This window comes from Eleutherodactylus coqui, chromosome 7 (genome assembly GCF_035609145.1).
Source record: "Eleutherodactylus coqui strain aEleCoq1 chromosome 7, aEleCoq1.hap1, whole genome shotgun sequence".
In the NCBI taxonomy this organism is placed as follows: Eukaryota; Metazoa; Chordata; class Amphibia; order Anura; family Eleutherodactylidae; genus Eleutherodactylus; species Eleutherodactylus coqui.
Genome location: NC_089843.1, coordinates 219,396,907 through 219,415,121, shown reverse-complemented (window position 1 = coordinate 219,415,121; position 18,215 = coordinate 219,396,907). Strand labels below are relative to the sequence as shown.

Here is an 18,215-nt window from a genome sequence, read left to right as displayed (position 1 = left end):
GGGGCATTCTGGCCTAGTTAGAGTGATGAACTGGAGGGCGGCGGTCTGCTGCTCGGGATCCCCAGTTCATCATCTCATTGTCCGGCCCGTTGTCAAGTGCAGCCAGCTGTATGTCGTCATCAGCGAGTCACGGCAGATAGTCGGAACGCATACCGCAGCCCCCGCTAGCCGGATGTCGTCATCAGCGAGTCACAGCAGATAGTGGGAACGCATGCCGCGGATCCCGCTAGCCGGATGTCGTCAACAGCCGGTCACGGCAGATAGTGGGAACGCATACCGCGGCTCCCGCTAGTCGGATGTCGTCAACAGCGAGTCACGGCAGGTAGTGGGAGCGCAGACCGCAGCCCCCGCTAGCCGGATGTCGTCAACAGCCGGTCACGGCAGGTAGTGGGAGCGCAGACCGCAGACCCCGCTAGCCGGATGTCGTCATCAGCGAGTCACGGCAGGTAGTGGGAGCCCAGACTGTTGCCCCCGCTAGTTGGATGTCTGCATCGAGTCATGGCAGGTAGTGGGAGCGCATACCGCGGCTCCCGCTAGCTGGATGTCGTCAACAGCCGGTCACGGCAGGTAGTGGGAGCGCAGACCGCAGCCCCCGCTAGCTGGGTGTCATCAGCAAGTCTCGGCAGGTAGTGGGAGCGCAGACCGCAGCCCCCGCTAGCCGGATGTCGTCATCAGCGAGTCATGGCAGGTAGTGGGAGCCCAGACTGTGGCCCCCGCTAGCTGGGTGTCATCATCAGCAAGTCTCGGCAGGTAGTGGGAGCCCAGACTGTGGCCCCCGCTAGTTGGATGTCTGCATCGAGTCATGGCAGGTAGTGGGAGCGCATACTGCGGCCCCCCGCTAGCCGGGACATTGTAGGGCCCCTCTCAGACAGTGCCGTGATCTCACTTTCCCTTTCGGCTGACGGCGCAGTCTGGCCCTCCCCATCATGGATGAGGTGCGCTAAACATCAAAGATAGAAGAGACGCTGCTGGAAAGTCACGGCGCTGAGAGGCTCCGCTGGAAGCGCCATACGCCTGTGTGAGGGGGCCCCAACCTCTGCGCAGAAGACGGCGGCAGGCGTTACAGAACGCAGTGCGACATTGTGGAGATGAAACTGACTTTATGTAACTCTCATGTCATCGCCATTATCCATTGGATAGCACTGATCACGTGACCAAGGACCGCTCACCGCAGCCCCCCGTACCTGCTCCAGGCTGTCCGCCACCTCCGGCAGCCGTCACATCCACAGACCCCGCGGCTTTAACCCCCAGGACAGGCGTGTTTTTACGGCCCTGGGGATTTTTACGCCCGCTGTCGCTCGGCTGACCGGCTTTAGTATGGAGGAATAAACACGGAGCGCACGGCTGTTCCTTCGGGTATTTGGAGCGGATCCTCGGACTGAACGTGCCGCCGGCCTGATATCCACGGCGCCCAGAAGCGCCCAGCCCGTCAGACAGCAGCGAGGGAACGGCGCACGGAAGTGCCCAGCCCGTCAGACAGCAGCGAGGGAACGGCGCACGGATGTGCCCAGCCCGTCAGACAGCAGCGAGGGAACGGCGCCCGGGCTGACGCAGTGATGTCATCACGGACAGCTGGCGCAGGAGACCTTTGGCATTTCATACACCGTAGCCAACAGGTGATCGGCGGAGCGGGACGCCCCTACACAACGGTCCGCCGATCGGATGCAGCGCTCTGGTTTGGCGCCATGTTCGCTTATCCCCACCAGACTTTATAGCTAACATTCCGAACACAGACGCGCCGTCCGCCATTGATCACCGCCACCATCAGCCACGACGCCCGCTGGTACTGGAGGTTTCCCTTAGTTTCCCCCATTCTGGGTCAGTCCCCTCAGGACTTGTGCAGTCACCCCTCCTCACACCTGACTACAGAAGCCGTCAGCCTCCTCTGAGGGACAACAGGGAGGATCCCGTCAGCTGCGGCGGCGCCACCCCGCACTGATAACCCGGTGACACCGCAGCGCCTCAGCCCAACCGTCAGGGCAGCCAATGGGGAGCGTCCGCTCTCAGCCGCCCGCAGCCAATCAGCGCGCAGCTCTCAGTTTGACTCGTCCGCTCGCAGCTAGATAAACTTTACGCTGGGATCGGCCGCTCAGTCCCCAGAGATGGGAAGATTTCATGTGACGTCATAGGAACAATAGCCAATCGGCGCTCTGTTCGTGCTTGATTGACGCCGCCGCCAGCCAATAGCGTGCAGCCGCTGGTATTTCCTGTATAGTAGTTTTTAATATGGCGAAGACTTACGACTATTTGTTCAAACTGCTTCTGATCGGAGACTCGGGGGTCGGGAAGACGTGCGTGCTGTTCAGGTTCTCAGAAGATGCCTTCAACTCTACGTTTATATCCACCATAGGTGAGAGGCGGCTGCAGTGTGGGAGCAACTAGTGGGAGTGCGGGCAGTGCCAGGGTGTGGGGGCAGTAAGTGCCCTGTGGCAGCAGGCTGGGGTGTCACGTCTGCCAGCTCTGTCACCACAGACACTTTATTTCCCATCATGCTCTGTCTGTGCACTTTGACCCCGCCGGGGACTGTCATGGCGGACACCTCGGCGCCCCGTGCCGCTGGTCGGTCGGCTTCTAAATCATCACCTGGAAATAAAGGTGGCGAGGACATGCAGCAAGTACCCCGTGCCCCCGCGCACACGTATGATCGTGGCGTGTATGCGCATGTAATTCCTGCCACGATCGGACGTGTTGCCACTTTTCTTGCACGTACGTATATTTCGCACACTTTGTGTGTTCGGCAATATGGCCGCCTGTGGGAGGGCGGTGCGGCGTATTCCTCGCACAATACGGTACACGGACGCGCCCGTGTCAGACCGCGCCGGGTGTAGTTAGAGCCCACCAGTATGGAGGCCCACCAGTATGGAGACCCACCAGTATGGAGACCCACCAGTATGGCCGCCCTTCAGCCCCGCAGAGGTTATCGCTCCGGTCTAACTGGATTTCAGATCTGCGCGATACACTGCGACGCATCCCCTGCTCTTCTACGGCTGCATCACAGCACAGGATAATCCCAGGGAGTAGATGTTGGTGAGCGCCGGCGGCCGCCATATTGCTTGTCACGAGGTGACTGACATGATTAGACGCTCCAGACGAGGACGACGCGGCGGGCTGAGGGGCGCGGGGCGCTCTGTGTTGGTCCTCTGAGGTAAACCACCTTTCCGTGAGCGGTTAGTGTAGCGTGGAGGCGGGCGTGTCCGCTGCGAGAGTAAACATGGCCGCTTCTACCTGCTGCATGCCTCGTAACACTGGAGGAGTTTGAGCTGCCGAATGCCGACCACGCGGTCCCAGAAAGAATGTAGCGGGTATGTGTGTGTGTGCGCGCATGTAGCGGGGGTGCGCGCATGTAGCGGGTTTACATGTAGCGGGTTTACATGTAGCGTGTGTGTGCTGTTCTGGGGTCCCGGCTGGAGAGAAGGGGGCACGAGGCATTTACACTGAGTATAGCCCCTCAGTGTGACATCCGGCCCACATAGTAACGGTGTACAGCTAGAGCCCCCCGTCCACCCAGTGCAGCCCCCTTATCCCCAATGTGGATCCAGAGGAAGGCGAAGACCCCAATGAGGTAGAAGCCAATTTTCCCCATTTAAGGGAAGCAATTCCTTCCCGCCCCTCCCGACCCTCCTGGAGTTATTACTGACTATAACATATAATGTATCGCTCAGGACAGCCGCCAGCCCCTCTTCTACTCTGTTACCAAGTCCACCATCACCGCCTCCGCAGGCAGAGCTCTGTACTCACTGCTCTTAGGCCGGGTTCACAAGGGACGGAAATCCCAAGGAAATCTCGCGCTTTGGCCGCACCGAAAAGCCACAAGATTTCCGTAGGAGAGCCGCAGCTTCAAAACCCGCGGGTTTTGGAGCAGTTCGGCCAACGGCATTCCGTTGCAGCTTTCCCTCCCCATAAAGAGGAGCAAGGCCGCAACGTTAAAAGGACATGCTGCAGCTGTCAATTCCGCGCCGGTTCCGCGCTCCATACATAGTTATTAGAGCGCCCCCTTGTTACAGTCCTGTGTATAATAGATGATGGAAGAGATCTCTGTACTGACCCCTGATATATCTATACATAGTTATTAGAGCGCCCCCTTGTTACAGTCCTGGGTATAATAGATAAGAGAGATCTCTGTACTAACCCCTGATATATTATACATAGTTATTAGAGCGCCCCCTTATTATACTCCTGGGTATAATAGATGATGGGAGAGATCTCTGTACTGACCCCTGATATATCTATACATAGTTATTAGAGCGCCCCCTTGTTACAGTCCTGGGTATAATAGATAAGAGAGATCTCTGTACTAACCCCTGATATATCTATACATAGTTATTAGAGCGCCCCCTTGTTACAGTCCTGGGGATAATAGATGATGGGAGAGATCTCTGTACTGACCCCTGATATATCTATACATAGCTATTAGAGCGCCCCCTTGTTACAGTCCTGGGTATAATAGATGATGGGAGAGATCTCTGTACTGTCCCCTGATATATTATACATAGTTATTAGAGCGCCCCCTTGTTACAGTCCTGGGTATAATAGATGATGGCAGAGATCTCTGTACTGTCCCCTGATATATTATACATAGTTATTAGAGCGCCCCCTTGTTACAGTCCTGGGTATGATAGATGATGGGAGAGAGATCTGTACTGACCCCTGATATATCTATACATAGTTATTAGAGTGCCCCCTTTTTACAGTCCTGGGTATAATAGATGATGGGAGAGATCTCTGTACTGACCCCTGATATATCTATACATAGTTATTAGAGCGCCCCCTTTTTACAGTCCTGGGTATAATAGATGATGGGAGAGATCTCTGTACTGACCCCTGATATATCTATACATAGTTATTAGAGCGCCCCCTTTTTACAGTCCTGGGTATAATAGATGATGGGAGAGATCTCTGTACTGACCCCTGATATATTTATACATAGTTATTAGAGCGCCCCCTTGTTACAGTCCTGGGTACAATAGATGATGGGGGAGATCTCTGTACTGACCCCTGATATATTTATACATAGTTATTAGAGCGCCCTCTTGTTACAGTCCTGGGTATAATAGATGATGGAAGAGATCTCTGTACTGACCCCTGATATATCTATGCATAGTTATTAGGCTCCCATAGGAAACTGATAATCGTCCCGTGCAAACTCATGCCGCGACTGAACGACAATTGTTTAGTCATTCAGTTCTTGCATGCAAAAAAACTGAATGGCGCGCCATTCTATGTAAACAGCTATCTCCTTACTGTGATCGCTCCCTGGCTGCTCAGCCTCCACGCTGGCAGCGCTGTGAGTGATGCCAGCGATAGTCCCTCTTGTGTAACAGCTCAGGAACAAGCATCACTGGGACGAGCTACCGGCCAACAGCTTGTTCCGTGTAAAAGGATCATTGCACGGCTGACATTTAGCGAAGAGTTTATTTCATCACTCTGCATCTCATCTGACCTTTCATTTTCCTCTGTAAATACACTAGAGAAAAACTATTTAATAGATTTGCTTTCTTATCACACTCTGTTTCTTCCTACATTTAAGGACTCTTTCCCCCGAGTGTATATCGGTCAGCTGTTTTCACGGCCGGCTGATACACGCTGTGATCTGATGCATCAGATCACATGGCCGTATACCTGACATGTAAAAGATGTTTTTATGTCGGGCCCAAAAGATAGTCCTGGAACTATCTTTTGGCCCGGAATACGTCGGCCGCTACATGAAATCCTATGGGAGCAGTGGGCGACGTATTCCCCACCCATTCAGGCTCACCTCTTTTCTCCTCCCAGCTCGTTCTTTGCAATGGGAGGTGATGGGGGCAGAGCTAAGCAGCGTCCCATCCCGCCTCCTCCCATTGCTGGCTGTGGACAAGGGGTGGGATGTGGGTGGAGCTAAGCTTAGCTCCTCCCTGTCACACCCTGTCCCATTGCAAAGAACGAGCAGGAAGGAGAAGAGAGGTGAGCCTGCGATGGGGAAGGAGGGAAAAGGGGCGACGGCATGGTAGTCTTAGTGTATATACGCCGGGACCCATGCCGTCTGAACGGGCGCACAGACGTTTGATTTGTGTGTCTGTTCACGTGTTTTATCTCTCCCAACATGACATATATTAGTTGGCCGTGAAAACGGTGGCCTATATACACTCCTGGGAAAGAAGCCTAATAAAGGGCTTACCCTTTCAGTATTCTATTATTTATAAGCTTACCGCTCATTCGCACAACCATGATTCACTGTGTATTGTGCATGTGATGCGCGGCTGCGTATGGAGCCAATGAAAGTACACATTACCGTATATACGCACGTGGAAAAGATGGTAGCATGCTCTATTTCACCGCGGTTAGGTTTTTAGTCCTTCTTCGCTGCCTTTTTGTTTAAACTGTGTTTTTGCTGTTTATTGCCTCCTTTACACCTTTATTAAGCCGCATTGTTTTTTTTCTTGTTCCTAACACACTTGCGGGTTTTCCTGCAGATTTTCTTGCAGAGAAATCTGCAACCGTTTTTTTCCGCAGCGTTTTTTACTTTTTGCCGCAGATTTTGCTGCCTCCATAGAGGTTCTATGGACAAAAAGCGCTACAGAAAAGACAGAAGAATGAACATGCTGCATCTTTGAAAACCGCGCTGCAGTCGCATTTCCGCACTGCGGCCGTGCGGAAAAAATCCGTCCTGTCAGAACAGCTTTTTTGCAAAACTCATTTGTGCTGCATTGCACTGCAAACGCAGCGGTTTTGCCGCAGTGCGGATATGCAACGGCAAACCGCAGCAAATCTGCCCTGTGTGAACCCGGGCTTAGGAGGAGACGGATGGGAGTTCCATCAGACTTCCCAGAACATTTTTACTTTTAGATACATTGGAGCAATTTAAAAACAATGGTTGCAAACATGGACCTTCCCTTTAAATCTGCTAGCGCTTAGAGATTAAAGGGGTATTCTTACCCTGTAAAGGGATGGCATTTTGCCAGGATATGGCAGCACCTTGTCATCAGTGGGGGTCTAACCTGTGGGACCTCCAACGGAGAATGAAGGGGCCCCAGAGTTAGGTCAGCGATGTGACCGCTACCGATCAGTGATTGCTGATCTTGGCGATATAAGAAACAGAATCCGGTACTCCAATAAAGGAAAATGTATTCACCTATTAGTTAGAAATCGCAGGAAGTCACATGGGATTGAGGTCCGCTTCACACAGGCGAGGAAATCGCGCACGAATATGAACTCTGGTCTTCTGAATGGGGCCAAACACGCGAGCGATTTGTTTCTGCATTGCACTGCCACATGTCCTGTCTTTGGGCATGCTCTCACATCGCAACTTCCATGGTCCTCAATGGGGCCGGCGGCGGCATCATGCAGCGTTAGCTAGGTGCATGCGGTGAGATGTGACGCAATGCGAGGTTTCCCCATTAAAAACCATTGGAGAAACTCCGCAACCCTGCGCCATGATGGAGGATCGCTACTTCCCCAACGTGATGCATGGCGGTTTTGAGATAATAATGCCTCCTATCCGTGGGGAAATCGCATATTGGTGAGATGGATATTGAGCCGTGATTCGCGGCCTGATATTGCACTTGTCCGTGTGGCGTTAGCCCCCCCCCTCCATTGACATAACATAGCAGCCGTTCAGTACTGAACGGCTGCTATTTACACTGAGCGATCAGCTCATCGTCCAGCGTCATACACTGCATAAACCATGGACGATCAGCTGATCACTCAGTGTAAATAGCAGCCGTTCAGTATTTAACGGTCCCTATGTTAGGTAAATGGAGAGGGGTGGGGGACCGAGGATGAAATCTCCTGCAGCCGCCCTGCTGTGAGCCAGCAATACTAACTCCCCTGCAGCAGCACCCGCAGCCAGTATGTGCGGGGATGAGGTGGCAGCATTGTTTGCCCGACACTCGTGCCATCTAAATGGGCTTGTTTGGCTGCCAATCACACAGATTGTGGGCAAAAATATACTCCCTTGTCAGCAGCACATCTCTCCAGTGCGATGTGCTGCAAGCAAAATGCAAATGTATAGGCACAAGCAATCACTTACCATTTATTTCCATGCTAGTGATCATCTGCCCCAGTCAGTGATGACAACCAATCAACATGCTAAATGGTCTATTGGCACTCGTTAACGGGCATAGGATCTACCCCAATTATACCCACCCTTGGGCTGCCTTCACACGAGCGTATATATGCAGCTCTTTACCTGCATATATACACCGGCCATCAGAATGCCTTTATTCACATGGCCGGTGTGTATACTGTCGGAAGATAGCGTGAAACCGCTTCCCCGCCCACCGCCAGCCGCGTCATATGATGCGCCCGGCGCGTCACATGACGCTGCGGTGCATGCGCGCCAAAGCGTCATGCGGGACGGAAGACGCCGGATCCGCAGGTAAGTATGGGGTCTCTGGGGGCGCCATGACGGGCTCCGCTGAGGAATTCCGCGGCGGAGCTCATCACGGCCGTGTGCGGCCGGCCTTAGGGCTCTTTCACACGGGTGTATTTTTCATGAGTATTTTGTGAGCTAAAACCAGAAGTGAAACACAGAGAGAAAGTATAATGGAAAGATTTGCATTTCTTTGTTTTTTGTTTTTTTTTTGGATCCAGTCTTGCTTTTTGACTCACAAAATACTAATGAAAAATATGCCCGTGTGAAAGAGCCCCTAGAATAAGTAAAGGCCCTCTTACATACAATTATTGCTCAAAATTCGTTCAAACTGCTGAAAGTGAGCGTTAATCATTACGTGTAAAGGCAAGCAGTTGTGTACTATACATTCATTCATTAGCCAAGATTTTTGGACTGGCATAAAATCCATCATTTGATCGCTGGAAATTCTTTTAAGTTTGAATGCAGTTCGTTAAGTGTTTCCAGGGGCTAAGTGATTTGTTTTGCACATTCATTGAGTGCAGAATTTACTGCACTCACTGAATATGGAATGTGCTGCCAGATGTTTGCTCAGCTGGGGACAGTGTCTATGTGATAACAATCACCTAAACACATGCCAAGCTGAGGAAACAACTCCTGGAGGAAAACACAGGTGATTACAGCAATTAATTTGTTATTCAAAAATGTTGGTAGTTCGCTTGAAGTTCGTTCAGTCGTGTGGTTGTTTAAGTGATTATCTTTGCGTGTAAAAGGGTGTTTATGGTCCCCTTGGGGTGGGGGAGGGGCGACCGATCCTCTAACAGCTTGCTGAGGGTCCATCTCCATTTACTGCCGACTCCTGCAGGTATTTTTCTCTAGGGCTACATCACTTTAATTGCATCCTTCCAAGCGTCTGTACTTTCCAGGGGGCGTGGCTAGGGGTGTAGCTCGTCACCACCCAATAGTAATAGCCCCCCCATCTCGGTGACGTGAGTAGTAACAATGCCCCCCTTTATACTCTCATCAGGAATAATGCCCCCCTTATTACCTCGTCATTAACAAAAATGTCTCCTTGTTGCCCTCGTCATTAGCTACTTTGCTCCCTTGTTGCCCCCGTCGTTACAGATGTGCGCTGAGGGCGCCGTTGGGGAAACCAAAAATAAGGCCTCTCCGCCGCACTGGCAGCGATAACTGTTGATGTGTCGGGTCTCGCCCTGGCAGAGCTGCCCCTGATATCTGCGTGTCACCCACAGTGTCCACATCAAACATCTGTACGGGGCATTAACTCCTCAACACCACGAAGTTTACGTCATGCGGTACTTGGCGGTCCTGCGCAGAATTAGCTCCAACAAAAGAATTTGAGTAATAATGGTTTAGTGTAAATGCCAAATAATGGCGCAGCACCCGCGCGCTTTTGTCGTTATCGCTGACTGTCAGCATATTAACCATCGCTGGTCTCATTACGTGTAAACGCTCCCTGCTCAGCGCTTCACATGGATGGTGAGAAGCCATGAAAACCCAGCGATCCCCTCCTACACAGCCGCTCACCTCCACATATGGGGCGTTTCTGAAAACTGCAGAATCCGGGTAATCCAGCCCCAGTTTGGTTCTCCTGCTGAGTTATAGAAAAAAATGGCTTTAAATTGAAAATCTGCAAAAAAAAAAGGAACTGTTCTAATTTAATTCCTGTGAAACATCTAAAGGGTTAATCAACTTCCTAAATGCCGTTTTGAATACTCTGAGGGGTGCAGCTCTTAAAGCGAGCGCTTCATGGGGGTTCTGATATACGGGCTCCATCTCAGAACTGAATCCGCTTTTGAAATTTGCTAGAAAGTGTGAACAATTACTGATCAACTTCTATAGGTTGTGACTGCGCTGTGAAGTAGGGCCGTGGGAAATGTTGGTTATTAACTATTTGTTGACTGTCTTACAAGGAGAAAAACTTAGTGTTTGAAAAGTTTCAGGAAATGATTTTTGTTTTACTTAATCAGGACAATTTATAGATGAAATGTTCACATAAACGACGGCGCGGCGCGAGAAAACCGACTCCGATCTGTCCTGTATTCACGCTGTTGTATGTCTGTTCATGCAGGAATACATCTTCACTTTTGCGCCGCTCTTTCTTTAATCCCGCTGTACAGACTTCCAACAAAATACTGCAGAATCCTTTTCTTTAATGAGGAGCTGAGATATTTAGTAAAGCAGACGTGTCGGCAGAGCCGGCGGCCCCAACTGCCGGATAGAAGCCTCTACTTTAGACTTCCTCCGCTGTACGCTCTTGGGTCCGCCCCTGTGCATGTAATACTGGGTGGTTACGATGCACAGAGGGCACTTCCTCAGTAGCTGCACTGTCAGCAGGAAGAGCTATGGAGACCTGCCGATGAGAACGGAGGATGTAACGGCGCAGCGGTGGCAGACCGCTCGCTGCATGGGAAGACGTAAGGAGCGAGCTGTGACCCCTGCCAGATACATGCGATCACATCCTGCTTCCAGGCCTCAGCCATCCTGTGGGTGTTATTTGTGAGTTGCGCTTTTTGCTGGTTTCGGTAGTGTGGAGATCATTATGAAATGGGTATATTCTGCGTTCTCTGTCGCCGCGCACATCTTTCCTTTAGGCGGAAGGATATATGGCACAACTATGCGTAGACGCTGGCGGTTGTAATGCCCGTCTGGCACAGTGTAACTGCAAATAGAAGGACTGCACGGCGCTGTTCAAAGGCAGTATGTGGTCCCATTACTGCTTGGCCGGACTGGAGCGCACCCCACAAGAGGAAGGGAAGCCAGATTAATCTTGGGGGGCTTCTCCACGGAGCGATCTCTCAGAGCTCTTGTTTATACAGGGCAGATCGTTCGCTCGCAGGTCGTTCACATAGAGGCGCGGCTCACACCGGCTCGGCACAGCGTGTTCTGCGCCCGGGTCTTGCAGTGTAATGCAATCTGATATAGGCGCTTGTATGGATTGCATGTAATACACATCCAAGAAAATCACGACATCTACTATCTTGGCGCATATTACACACATGTACTACACATGAAGATAGTAGATGGCGATGAGCGTCACGCAGCCAGTACAGTGTCATTGCGTGCCGCACATACGAGAGCCTCAATGAGAACAACTGAGAGAACGGTCCTTAAACCAAACGAGCCAACGATGGTTCCATGCTTGCGTGGCATGAGGAAGTGGACCATTATCATCTTGGCCGTGTTTACACGGAACGGTTCACATCCAAATTCGCAGGATCCAGCGATCGTTGAACAACCATGGTGCCGCGCACATGGCGGGTCTTGTATCGGTAGCCACATCTGATCTATGTCTTCATTAACACTTTATCTTCTTACCACAGGTATTGATTTTAAAATCCGGACTATAGAACTAGATGGCAAGAAAATTAAGCTACAGATATGGTAAGTAGTTCTGAAGTGCCCTGTTTACCCCAGTAGTAGCCCGTAACGGGCAGTGCCAACCTGTGCCACGTATGTGTCCTATTTTCTAAAGCAGTTGTGGGGTTTGCGCAGTGATTTCCATGGTCAGCCAATCCATAGGGTTACTATAGGAGAAACAGACACTCCATGTTATAGAGCAGCAACACTGCATCACTTGAGCGCCCGCGGGGCAAGACAGATCAGAACACTGATTGTTAATGCAAAGGGAACGTTCCAGCGATGCCCGTAGCTGCGGAGAACGTGGCTGCTGTTCACACAGAACATTTGTAACTTAGGCCTCCTGCCCACGGACGGATATTTGCTGTGGAAGTCACGGCCGGCGGGCTTCCGCACCGCGGATCCGCAGCAAATGGCTCCCTTGATTCTTCCTGCACACTTGCAGAAAAATCCCAGCATGCTCCACTTTTTTTCTGCAGATTCCTTCCATTGAAGTCAATGAGAGCTGTCTGATCCGGCTCTTCCCTAATCACATTGCAGCAAAGGTCGCGGATTCCGTGAGAAAAGCAGGAGTTTAAAAATATATATATTTTTTTTTAAATCTGCACTGCGCGTGTCCAAGAGCTCGCCGTGCCGGACCGTCCGCAGATGGGGCCAGAAGACAGCAGGTACGCATGCACGCCGCTGCTCCCAGGGCTGGATTTCGCATGCAGGATCCAGCCCTGCCGTGTGCAGCCGGCCTTAGCCATACAGACATATCCTAAAAACGTAAGTATTTCAGCGAGATCAAGAATACTTTTTCACTTTCCACATTTTCTAGAAGCCAATTTCTTTTTTTAGTAGCCCCGTACAATGAAGAAACGGCAGCAACTAAATAAGGCAGGAAGCTCTATGATAGTAGAGGGAGAAGCCAATTTTCCCCATTTAAGGGGGAAAATTCCTTCTTGTGTCCAATCTGTCAATCGGAATAATCCCCGGATCCCCGACCCTCCTGAGTGATCAGTAATATAACATGTAACATTGTAACCCCCCTTGTACTCTTATCGTATCACCATCACCCCGTCCTCAGGAGAGAGTTCCACAGTCTCACTGCTCTTACAGTAAAGAACCCTCTTCTATCTTGGTGTAGAAACCTTCTTTCCTCTAGATGTAGAGGGCGCCCCCGCTTGTTACAGTCACAGCCCCTCCTCTCTTGATCTTTGCATTGGTAATAGTAGGATTGGATTTAGTGGCTGCCATATTGTAACTCACACCGGACTGTTGACAACAACTTTAATAAAGATCCAAAACCCCGTTGTCTGTCGTCCGGGTTCACCATGGCATGTGAATGCTAGCAATAGTGATGATACAATGCAGTACAGCCGTACTGCAGTGTATTATCCTAGCAATCGTATGATCATCATGGGTTCAATTTTCCTACAAGGACATAAAAAATGTATAAAATAAATAAAAATAGTGAAGAAAGTTTAAAAAAAAAAAAAAAACGTAGCCAAAGATGGCGACCAGTTCACTGTAAAAGAGAGTTGTACAATGCATTATATGTACCCCAAAATGGTACCAGTAAAAACTACACAAAAAACCAGCCCTCGTATGGCCATGTCGACAGAATAAAAAGTTATGGCTTTTGTCATTAAGCCCAAAATCGGCCATGTCGTTAAGGGGTTAATGAGACTGTGTTCAGGATATTGGACTTCCTTGTAGGTTTTATTCTCCACTTGAAAGGTCCTAATTCTACTTGCAGGGAGGAATCTGCATCCTCATCGGCTCTACCTGTCAGATAGAAGATGGTTTGGTGTTGGGATGTCCCCCCCGTTCCTGCAGGGCGGCATAGCCTTATCGGGGGGGCTGTACCTGGGTGGGGTAGTTGGGACAGGTGTGCACAGAGGGGCTCTGCATGGAAGTCTGTAGCAGATCACAGCTGTATGGCCTCATGCACACGGGGGGATTTTAGCTACGAAATCCGGGTCTGACGCCCGCACTGCGGATCCGCAGCAATCGCCCTCCATAGTATGCTATGGTAAAATGATTCCGCACACACACGAGCGGAAACCAAGTGCGGTTTCCGTTTGTGGATGAAAAATTGCAGCGGGATTCATTGTACTGCGGTTCCCGCATGGATGGCTTCTATTGAAGTCAGTTGGAGCCTTCTGACCCGCAGCCCAGCAATGGACATTAAGGGCGGGCCGCGGGAAAAGCAGGAGTATAAAAGAAAAACTGTTCTGCGCGCGTGTGCCGGCTCGCCGTAGGACCATCCGCAGTACAGGAAGAGGAGGACAGAAGCAGGTAGGCATGGACGGCGGCTGGGCACAGGGTTGGATTCGGCTGCGGGCTCCCACCTGGGTGCATGCTACCTATGGGTGAGATTGGAACATGCGGTGACGTTTTCTCATCTGTGCTGCTTTGTTTCTGTTTTTCTTCCATATTGTTTTCTGAAATGTTCTTTTTGAATTCGTATTTAGTAACTTTTTGTTAAAGAATGAATTTCTGCTACTTGTTCCCATGCTGCAGACATACGTGTGATACAATGTTACACGTGTGACGCTAACTCTTCTTGCGGTTTTCACATCTAGGGACACAGCTGGACAAGAAAGATTCCGAACTATTACGACTGCGTATTACAGAGGAGCAATGGTAAACAATGGCGCATTATAGAAGTAGATATGAAATCTATTCAGGGAAGTGACCTGCCTCCTCTAGTATGGCTGCAGGACAGCGAACCGTTTAGTTTCTGAACAATTTTTTTTTTTTTCCCCTTGCACAATATATTCGCTACATGCAGGATTATCGGGCATGTTCTATCTTTTCTTGGCCAAGAAACCCCAATGATGAAACTGAAACCAATGAACCCCTTTTGAAATTGGGGGTTTTGTTTTGTCCCGTTATACGGCCGTAATTATGAGAGAAATACGCGCTCGTGTGTTTTTTGTCGTAAGTCCGCCTTCACACAGACGCACGAATCTCGCACATACATGAATGGGGTCAAACACATGAGCGATGCTTTTCTGCGTGGTGATGCTGTGCAGGAAACAAATCGCGGCGTGTTCTATCTTTGGGGCGCTCTCACATTGCAGCGGTTGCCTACAATGGGGCGGGCGGCAGCATGGCGCCACGTTCTAGGTGATACGGGGCTGCTTTGCCATGAAAACGTCTCTCAACCATGAGGATTTCACATGGAGGGGGGTGGGATTCGTGGCTCCATATCGAGCTCGCCTGTGTGAAGGTAGGGAGCGTTCACACAACATTCCTGCAGATGCTGAGGGTTTCCATTATGGGGTTCTATCTCAAATGCCTGAACCGGAGACCCCCTTGGTCCCTGTTTCACAAGGATTCTACTAGGGTCCGGTATTTTAGGATGAAGCGTGGTCCATGTGACCCAATGGCAGCAGATGAACGTGTTCTGCATACTGCCGTATATTGAGGATAATCTAGTGAGTTTAGTCTAAATGTGTTATTGGTTCCCTTCTAATCTTTGCTGTGTCTTGGGGCTCTTTCACACAAGTGTAGGCGATTTTCGGTCGGCTCTGTCACAGCCACCGCGCACCCGAAAATCACGTGAACAAGAGGCAGCCATGACCAAGTCACGGCTGCATCTCCCGTTTGTGTGCCTGTGTCCAGCGAGTATACACTGAGGCCAGGATACCATCGAGCGGGGGGAGACAGTTTAGCACTGGTAAACTACCTCCCCCTTTCTGCCCACTCGCCGACTCTCGCCAGGGGCAGGGGCGGGAGCTAGTGTGCTAAATGACTCCTGTCCCACCCCCTTGCATTGCAAACAGCTGGCAAGGGGGGGAGAGAAGGAGGGAACGGGGTGGGAGTTTAGCAGTTGACCTTTTTCGGCAGCTGTCATAGGCTCCCATAGGAGTCTATGGGAGTCGCCGCTGTATTCTGGCCGAAAGGTAGTTCCTGAATTATCTTTTCTGCTGACCTAAAAACACCCAACCGGAATGCGCCACCGTATGCGCTGTCTTTGAGGGCCGGATGTTTTTACGCCACAAGAATATGCCCATCTGAACTGATGTATTGTAGACCAATGCATCAGATGGGCAGCGTATACCGGCCGACTGTGAAAGCGCGACTGATATACGCTCGTATAAAAGAGCCCTTAATGTGCCAAAAAAACAAGAAAGCAGGCAACATTTGGGCTGAGACGTTGCTTGCCTTCTTGTTTTATGGAATGAACATGGAACAATAAAGATTTTTTAGGATTTTACTTACTGTATATACTTGAGTATAAGCCTAGATTTTCAGAACCTTTTTTTTTGTGCTGAAGAAGCCCCCCTCGGTTTATACTCGAGTCAAGAAGGGCTTAAAAAAACCTCCATACTCCCCTCCCAGCCGGCGTCTGTCTCCGGTGGCGGTGCGGCAGGCTGCTTGAATTCTCTCCGCTGTCATCCCCCACTGTCCTCTTTCTCGGCTCTGCCATTCCCCGCCATCAGTGCTTTGTAAGTAAGAGCTGTGATTGGATGGAGCGTCAGCCAATCATAGCCGGTGCTCGATCATTCACAGCCAATCAAGCTGCCTTAGAATTCTCCTTGCTCGGCTTTCAAATCCCCTGCCGTCAGTGCTGTGTAAGTAAGCGCTGTGATTGGATCGAGTGCCAGCTGTGATTGGCTGGCGCTCAATCCAATCACAGCGCTTACTTACACAGCACTGACCGAGCCGAGCAGAGAGGACGGTGGGGAATGACAGCGGGGAGAATTCAAGCAGCTTGTTGCACAGACACAGACGCCGGCTGGGAGGGGAGTATGGAGGGTTTTTTTTTTACCTAGTATATACTCTAGTCAATAAGTTTTCCCAGTTTTTTGTGGTGAAGCTTATTGTCTCGGCTTATACTCGGGTCCGCTAATACTCGAGTATATACGGTAATCCCTCCATGCTGCCACTCTTTGCATTACTTTGGATTGTCTATTGAGTCTGGAGGCTCTGACTTGTTTGTGACTTGCGTTTTTTCCACCTCCCCTGAGGGGGTTAATTTGAGTGCTGCTGGATCCCTTCTTCTGTGGACCCTCCTATCTTATGTAACCATATTCCCACACTTATGGATTGTTCATTGATCTGAGTCGGGTGTTCTCCTTTGTATTGCAGGGCATTATGTTGGTATACGATATAACCAATGAAAAGTCTTTCGACAACATAAAAAACTGGATCCGAAATATTGAAGAGGTACGTGCTCCTAATATTAATTGGGATTTGCATAAGATAAAGCAGTCATCCCAGAAATGTTGGGTAATCAGTAAATTACTAGTTCATACTGACCAAACAAACTAATGATTTCACTAGACAAGACCAAGCGAAGTTGGACAACAGGTAGTTCACACTTTTTAGTAATTGCTGCCAGTTGTGCATGAGGCCCCCTTTGAATTGTGGAATCCGAAATCGTCTCCCGCGCAGACTATTTGTGGCATTCTGCGCCAATTCAAACCAATGGAGCACAGCGATTTGTGATCCACTTGTGGAGGAATTTCTTAGCATGCTCCATTGTCATGCAGGCTCCGCACGGACGGTTTTCATTGAAATCAATAGAAGCCATCCGACCGCAGCCCATCCACAATTGACATTGCAGAAAGGTCACGGGACCCGCGTCATTTCCTAGGAATGGCGCGGGAAAGATCAACATTTGAAGAAAAATTATACTGCGCATGTCTGACAGCTCGCCAGCCGGACCACCACAGTACAGAAGACAAGAAATTACAGGTACCCACGGATGCCAGACAGGCACAGAGGGCAGATTTTGCTGCAGGATCCCTGATTTGGAATACAACCTGTTCGGCGGCCTTGTTCTCACACTAACCCTTAAAGGGGTTGTCCCGCGCCGAAACGGGTTTTTTTTTTTTTTTAAACCCCCCCCCCCCCCCCCCCCCCGTTCGGCGCGAGACAACCCCGATGCAGGGGTTAAAAAAACCACCCGCACAGCGCTTACCTTAATCCCGGCGGTCCGGCGTCTTCATACTCACCTGCTGAAGATGGCCGCCGGGATCCTCTGTCTTCATGGACCGCAGGGCTTCTGTGCGGTCCATTGCCGATTCCAGCCTCCTGATTGGCTGGAATCGGCACGTGAGGGGGTCAGAGCTACACGGAGCCCCATTCAGAAAAGAAGAAGACCCGGACTGCGCAAGCGCGGCTAATTTGGCCATCGGAGGGCGAAAATTAGTCGGCACCATGGAGACGAGGACGCCAGCAACGGAGCAGGTAAGTATAAAACTTTTTATAACTTCTGTATGGCTCATAATTAATGCACAATGTACATTACAAAGTGCATTAATATGGCCATACAGAAGTGTATAGACCCACTTGCTGCCTCGGGACAACCCCTTTAAGGACGTAGCCTCTTTTTTTTTTTTTCTTTTAAAGGTTGTTGTTAAAATGTATCTCTTTTATTAGTTCCACAGTGCAGTGTAAAGTAATGCATTCGCTTTATTGTACGGAACATTACAGTTGTGGATATACAGATATATATATTAATGTATTTATTGATTCAGTTTTACTAATTGAAATTTTTTTTATGCAC

The 18,215-nt window shown here is 50.2% G+C and overlaps 1 protein-coding gene across 1 annotated transcript in view; it reads left to right on the top strand.

The window, feature by feature from the left end:
* Positions 1 to 2,183: 2,183 nt before the first annotated feature.
* The window catches only part of RAB8A (RAB8A, member RAS oncogene family), a 35,393-nt gene continuing 19,361 nt past the window's right edge, over positions 2,184 to 18,215 (top strand). The window contains exons 1-4 of the mRNA XM_066574405.1: positions 2,184 to 2,350; positions 11,671 to 11,731; positions 14,278 to 14,338; positions 16,793 to 16,870. Coding sequence (XP_066430502.1) covers positions 2,227 to 2,350; positions 11,671 to 11,731; positions 14,278 to 14,338; positions 16,793 to 16,870 — 324 coding nt within the window. The 5' untranslated portion in view covers positions 2,184 to 2,226. The remainder of the gene's footprint in view (positions 2,351 to 11,670; positions 11,732 to 14,277; positions 14,339 to 16,792; positions 16,871 to 18,215) is intronic.